Genomic DNA, 7,147 nt, shown 5'->3' on the forward strand with positions numbered 1-7,147 from the left:
TTAATTATAATTGTTTATGTAAAAAGTATTTTAATACAATTATATTAAATTTACATAAAAAAGAAAAGAAATTAATTTTTGTCAGTCAAATATATGAATTATTTTATTAATTTTTTGAAGTTTTATTTTAATGTAATTTCTTATAAGTTCATTAAAAAAATTTATATTAAACAAATTTATTTTTTTAAGTTATAGATATATTTCTAAAATTTTTAATTATTATATTTATATATAAGTTAGTTCTAATTAAAATTGAATTTATAAATCTTGTGTAAATACTACTACATTTATTGATAAGCTTATATACATATATATATTTATTTATTTATTTATTTATTTATTTATAGCAATAACATAAAAATATTATAAAAAAAACTATATTCGTTGATTTATAAAAAATACTTAATTAGTATATAATATATAATAAAGTTTTATGAATCTAAAAAAAGACATTATTAGGTGCCACAGATGTGCAATTAAGCTAATAACATTATTTTTTATTCTTCTAAATGTTTTCAAATTAAAAATTTTTTAAAAAAAAAGCCACAATAAACTCAAATGTAAATCGAATACATTCAATTGAACGGAGAGACCATTTGCATTCCTCGTGGAAGTTGCATCTAATAACAGCTGATGAATAGACCGACTCACTTCTTCAGCTGCTTTCCAGTCTTTTTGACCAAACGTCGAAGCTTCCGATAACAGAAACTCAACCAATAAAAGCTCCCGCCGGTGAGCCACAACCTTCCAACAGCGAATAAAAAGTTTAACGTCATGGAAAAATTAACAATATATAAATAAAATAAAGAAAACTACTTACAAAATATTTTTTTGATCATAGAAACTAGCTTCATCAACATCGTTATAGTCGTCCGAATAAATGAAACTCCTTACTACCTTTATAATGGCATAAAATAGGAAGATGAAGAAGGTCAATCCGATGACACAAATGCTAATTCTCAAGGAAGGTGCTAGAATTGCATAAGCACCTGTCACAAATGTAATCACCATTGCTACTATAGCGTAAAAGAGGAAACTGATAGCACATTTTATTAACCAATAGTTTGCTTTCAGATATCCTAAAATCACTAACATGAAATGGATGAAAACAGAACAAGTAGATAAAACCATAGCTATAGTATTGAATATCATGAATGCTTTAAAAGCTGAATTTCTGCTTAGAATAGGCGTTCCCTTCTTTAAATCATCTTCATTACTTATATAACCACCGGGTAAAGTAAACGCTGCTGCAAAAGTTACTGTTGCTATGAGTGCTGCAGCCACCAAATGAGAGTCTTTGGCTTTTTCAAATTTATCTAGCATATTTTTATTTCTCATTTCTACTTTTTCATCCTGAATTTTAATTTCTCCCAATGGTCCAGTGCCAAGCTCTTTCATCCATCTCAAATGTTCATCCTGTAACACTTTTAGAATATTAGCTACTTCAAAAAATAAATAATAATAATAAAAAAGAAATCAATTCTTTTGTAGCATTTTTGCATTGCTCAATTCATATTTACTCAAAGCATTTGAAAGAAAGTTGTTTTTTTTTTGGATTAATTATCATTTGCCCCTATTTATCAAAAATCGTTTAGAGTGGAGAAAGAGAATTCATATAGCCGACACCTTATCATTTGCTCCTAAGATATGCCAAAAATATACTAACTACTCGCTATATTTCCAAAATTGAATTAAAAATTTCTTTACTTATCAATGAATTATAAATCATTAATATTAGAATTATCACACTTTTTAGTTTAAAATCAATTGAATACTTAGAAGTGTATTGATCACAAATAGGAATAAGCATGCAATTAGATTTTTTTATATTTTTACGCCAGTTTACAAATACATAGATTTCACCGTATATTTTTTTATTCAATTCACAAGTTTCCACCACATCCGCATTTCATATAAAATTATTATAAATATTATAATAATTTTATTTTTATTTATTAACTATCTCATAATTTTTAAAATAACTCTAATATTATTGAGTCAAAATTTATTGATATAATAATTATTTTAATTATTATAAAAAATATTCAGCAAAAATCTAGGTATAGAAATACAAATTCTTATGAGTTTCAAAGTTATGTGATGATGATCAAATAATCAATTAATTTTATTTTTTTAATATATTATGGATACTTTATTTAGTTCTTCTAAATGTGTAACGGTAAATATCAAATTAACATTTAATAAAAAAAAATAACTTAATTAAATTTTGTAAAATTAAAATTCATAATATTCTAACATAAAAGATAAGAATATTATTATTATTACGAAAGCATTGATGTTAGTTGGCTGACCTTCTCTGACGAAGAGTATCCTTCAATTTGATCGTGCGCTTTCCACCAAAAGAGGAAGATATCAATATCTCCTTTTCGTATGAAAGAAGGGGGACGGGGATGATAAATCTCATACAGATGGGCAGGCGTATTTCCTCTACTATCTTTTTGATTTAAAAGGTAAATTAATGAAGAATGTCGAAGCAGTGCTTGTAGTACTTGATTATTTTTGCTGATCACTGCGTAATGAAGAACATTCCAGCCTTTAATGTCAATAAGTTCACAGCAATCCGGGCATTTAGAAATGATAGTCTCCATTGTCTCTTGGAAGCCTTGACCGGCTGCAATGTGAAGAGCTGTCCTCTTCCAATCTTTGTCGACAACGTAAGCAGAAGATTGATCCTTATCTAATAGTTGTTCGACCACTGAAGTATGACCTTTATAAGCAGCATAGTGAAGTGGAGTCCATCCTTTTTCATCTGTTTCTTTGGTCAAACTACTCCATTTGTCCAATAGCTCACCTAACATCTTCAATAGCATATGCTCCTCTTTCTTTTCAGCTGGAAGAAAGTCAACAAGACCAAATTCATAATTACTAATAAATTTTAGCAAATTACCAAAAATTTGTGGTAATTTTATTAAAAGTTTTTTTTTTTTTTTTGTAGTGTATAAAAACTTAATAATATACAAAGAAATTGCGAAGGCTTCAAGGAAAATACGTGAAAATTTTAAAATATAATTTCATTCAATTACAGTTAGAGTTTTGCCTTTCTTGTTAGCAACCAAATTCAAGTAACATATAACCAATTTAAATCAATATAATACACAAATACTCAATATATACACATAGGAAGTTTTTAATCTGCTTACTGAATTACCTTTAAGTTTAGAGAAGTCGTACATTGCTGCTGCATGTAATGCCGTTTTACCATTGGGGCCGCCATAAGCGAGTGATTGTGATTTGGGATTTCTTAATAGTTCAAGAACTATCTTTATACGTCCATTTTCAGCAGCCACGAAAAGCGGAGTTTCCCCGCAATCATTGGCAGAATATGCAAACTCATCAGGATCTTCATATCTCATTATTGCTTTCACAACATCAAGACTTCTTTGATATCGTGCCGCTTCATGCAAGGCCGTATCTTTATTTTCATTTGTCATCCTTAACATCTTCCTTTCCCTCGCCCTTGGCTCTTCTCCGCTCTCTATATCTATTTCTGGTGAAGCCTTTTCCTGCTCGATGAGCACTTCTGCTGCACCAGCATGCCCGTACCTTGCTGCAAAGTGCAACGGAGTATCACCGTGGACATTGACCTTCAGTAACAGTGACGGACAAATACCAAGCACCTGTTCTACAAACTCTGTGGATCTTTCACTTAAAAGCAAAGAAAGTAAAACGTGAGCGTTCGGCAAAATGACAGTCTAGGCACTTACCTGTGTGAGGTCGAGGCTATCAAACTGACTCTGGAGATCATAAGTATTGTAGAGTTGAAAGTTGGTGATACAAGGACCAATGCTTACTTCGAGATGGCAAAAACAAGGTTAAAGTGCAGTTGAACCGAAGCGACAGAAATTGGGTCAGAATGAGATCAAGCTGAGAGAATAATGTGTTGATGTTGGGGTGATGAAGACGAGACCGAACAGAAATGGTGTGGTAGAGTGATGAACAAACTGAAAATGAAGGACTTCAGGGTTCGAAAACTCTATCAATGGAGATACTCGAGAAAACTAGTTTCTGAAGTTTCTCAATTTTTATGCAAGCTTAGAATGGCAAAGCGTCAAGACTGAATTAAATTTCAGAGCCTTTCCACTATAATCACCACCACCTTTTTGTGTCTTCCCTTCTACAGTATTGCATACAGGTATTTATAGGGAACGGGTGTTCCTAATGAAGGGTCAGGATCTCTTCTGGGGAGATGGAAGGTTTGGATTTAAAAGGACATAATCCGATGTATGAGAATTGAAGAGAATCAAAATGGGCGGTTGAGATCCTATTCAGAATATCTGTCCTTTCTCTTTTTTAATCCAACGGCTCAGGTTTTTTTCTGTCAAGACGGATCCGAAGCCTGGGAATAAAAGGCGCCAGTCCTGTCGTCTACTTTTTGATTCAAGGGTTCCGGGTTTGTCCTTACAAGTAAGATCAACGGTGAAGATTGAGATGTACAGGACTGCCATAACTGTCTTGGCGTCTGTCAGCAATGTGGGCGATTCTGCAAATGAGGCGTGCGGTGAAGATTTGATCACGCCTGCAACGCTTTAACTACCTCGGCCCTGATTATGAAGAAAGTTATTGGAAGTCTTTTGTCCTCTTGTTGCTTTCCGATCTCTATTCCTTCCGATCTCTCTGTTATGACTCTTTTCCGATCTCTCTCACATCGGGTCCCTCATCGCTTCCCGATTTGAGATCGCCCAAATGATGAAATTTGATCTTTGAAGGTTCTCTTAATGATGTAATCCGATCTCTTGGGATCGCCCAAATGAGGTAATCTGACCTTTTGGAAATGAAATGAAATTTTATTTGAATGTCATTATTTAATTATCGCATTGGTTAATTTTTCGATCTCTGGTGTGCATATCCGATCTGGTCCCTAATTAAATCGTCCTTAGCCGATCTGTGACTCTGAACATTTGCCCTAATCCGACAGCCTTAGCTAACCGATCTCATTTTATTTTATTTATTGTGTTTCTGGAACCTTCCCGCGACGTGTCAGGAAAGCGGGCGGATTCCGCTAACCGATGCGTTGCTTGGGACTCTGTGAGCATTGAATGCTCAAACGGGTATAAATAGGGGGAGGGTCCATCAGTTGCTCCTCTATGTCACTTTCAGCACTCTGCTAGCAACTTCAACTTTCTCTCATTTCTTCAAGTTTTTCCGGCACCGATCACATTCCGGTAAGGGTTTTAATCCTTCTCTTAGTTAAACTTCTTTTATTTCTTTGAAAATGAGCGGCGCCGAGGGTCAGAGAGCGGCGAGCCCCCCTTCCGTCCATATCTCTTGGACGTCGGACGAAGTTGAGGTGGTCAGGCCAAGTGGGCGACCTGAGCCTCCTACGACCTCTGCTTCAGCCCACGGTCAAGCGGCACAATCAAGACGGACACCTTCCTCTGGGAGAGAAAATCTTCCCATGGACGAGTTGTCGTCAGTCCTTCAAGAAACCGATCATGGTGTATGAAGAATAATTAAAAGCCGGGCTTCGGTTTCCCCTTGACGACTTCTTCAAGGACATTCTGAAGTTCCACCACGTATGTATAGCCCAAGTACATCCGAACTCATGGCGAATTCTGGTGGCTTTTAGAGGCTTATGCCGGGCCAAGAAGCTCGAGCCTACAGCGAAGGTTTTTGCCGAGCTGCATAGGCTTACTCGTCGAAAGGACGACGAGTATTGGTTCTTCCAAGCCAAACTGCACTGCGGTCTTTTTATCGATCTCCCCTCTTCACTGAAGAATTGGAAGAATCGCTTCTTTATGTTGAGGAGCAAGATTCTGAAGGGTTTTGAAGGTTTCCCACGTAGCTGGCAATGTCTGAGCCCATCAATTCCAAAGAAGGTCGCCCTGAGTAGGGACGAGGGTGCCATGGTAATGGAATTGAAGGATCAGGCGGCCACTCACAAGTCTTCGTGCTTTTATGCTGTTATGGCCGAATTGAGATGGTGGCTAATGCGGATGATCGCCAATGAAGACTATGAACTGCAGCTTTATGACCTCGGACCCGGGACCGGTATAATCTAAATCTTGTTAGTAGTATACCCTAGAGTATATCATTTAATATGTATCTTGTACATATTTTATTAATAAAAGGCATTTTCACTTTTCCGTTTACATAATATATTTATGTGTAATAGAAAATGTCCATTGATATTTTGTTAGAAATTCTATTCTTAAGTTGTTAAGAATATGAGTGACAGTATTTATAGTACAAAGTATCATAAATACGTTCACAATCGAGGATACTTCATAATAAGGACATGACTTATACAGAAAGATTGTATTCATGTTTGTTCCCAAGTTATTTATATGAGATATAAATAAGATGGAATGGTGAGTCTCATGCCATATAACAAACATGATAGGCACTTATACATGATAAGTAGGCGAACGGTGACACTTATGATAAGCACATGGAGTTTACTCTTGTCAATGTTTTGTCATAAATCATATCAGTGCATATAATCTTTAGACCTGAGATAGCACAGTTATCTTGTATATAGGTAGTTTGAGTTTGATACTGCTTTCATACTTGTAAAGTGTATGGGTATGTGGGCATGTGTTGGCTCCTATTAGTTATATATGGAGGTAGATGTTGATCAAGATGGAATCTGTTCCTCTAAGTAAATAGAGATAAAATCCTATATTCATTTAATTGTTCTTGATGTTTCAAGTTCCTGGCCAGGACAGATAGATTTATTCAGAAAATAGTTTCTGATGAGAAAATCTTTTTAATCAAGAACTGGAATTAAAGAGAACATAATATTCATAGCAAATGGAGTTTGACATAAACCATGACTCCAGCTTGAGTTGGGATTTTGTAACAGAGAGATTCTAGTGCATGGTAACATATGATTATAGGTTCATTTAAGGTAAACCTTATTACTAATTGGGTGTCCATGGCATGCTATGCTAGGTGTTAACCATGGTCTATGAGGTGCATAAAATGATTTAGAGAAATCATTTATGGTAAGAAAGAGTTCTGATGATATTAAGAGTTGATATCATGTCTCATTGCCAATTAGTGATGAGCCTAGTAAGTCACACACATACACAAGTTATCACCTATTTAAATATGATTTAATTAATTAATTAAAGAGTTTAATTGATTAATTAAATAGGTTTGGTTTGCAATTAGATTACAAAGTCCC

At 34.6% G+C, this 7,147-nt stretch overlaps 1 protein-coding gene across 1 annotated transcript; it reads right to left on the reverse strand.

Annotated features, from left to right (window-relative positions):
* Positions 1–508: 508 nt before the first annotated feature.
* Positions 509–3,766, reverse strand: LOC131172103 (ankyrin repeat-containing protein NPR4-like). The gene is made up of 5 exons (XM_058133052.1): positions 3,726–3,766; positions 3,170–3,666; positions 2,313–2,851; positions 821–1,416; positions 509–744 (listed from the first exon to the last, which is right to left on the reverse strand). The coding sequence occupies exons 1-5, from the start codon at positions 3,764–3,766 to the stop codon at positions 648–650; spliced, it is 1,770 nt and encodes a 589-aa protein (XP_057989035.1). The 3' UTR covers positions 509–647.
* Positions 3,767–7,147: the final 3,381 nt, after the last annotated feature.

This window comes from Hevea brasiliensis, chromosome 13, assembly GCF_030052815.1.
Source record: "Hevea brasiliensis isolate MT/VB/25A 57/8 chromosome 13, ASM3005281v1, whole genome shotgun sequence".
NCBI classification, from domain to species: Eukaryota; Viridiplantae; Streptophyta; class Magnoliopsida; order Malpighiales; family Euphorbiaceae; genus Hevea; species Hevea brasiliensis.

What these genes read in the sequence shown, in the direction of transcription:
- LOC131172103 (XM_058133052.1), bottom strand. Translation starts at nt 3,766, where the DNA reads ATGATCTCCAGAGTCAGTTTGATAGCCTCGACCTCACACAG. An exon ending in ATAGCCTCGACCTCACACAG is followed by an intron (nt 3,667 to 3,725) that starts GTAAGTGCCTAG and finishes TTTGCTTTTAAG; the next exon opens with TGAAAGATCCACAGAGTTTG. An exon ending in TATGATCAAAAAAATATTTT is followed by an intron (nt 745 to 820) that starts GTAAGTAGTTTT and finishes CGCTGTTGGAAG; the next exon opens with GTTGTGGCTCACCGGCGGGA.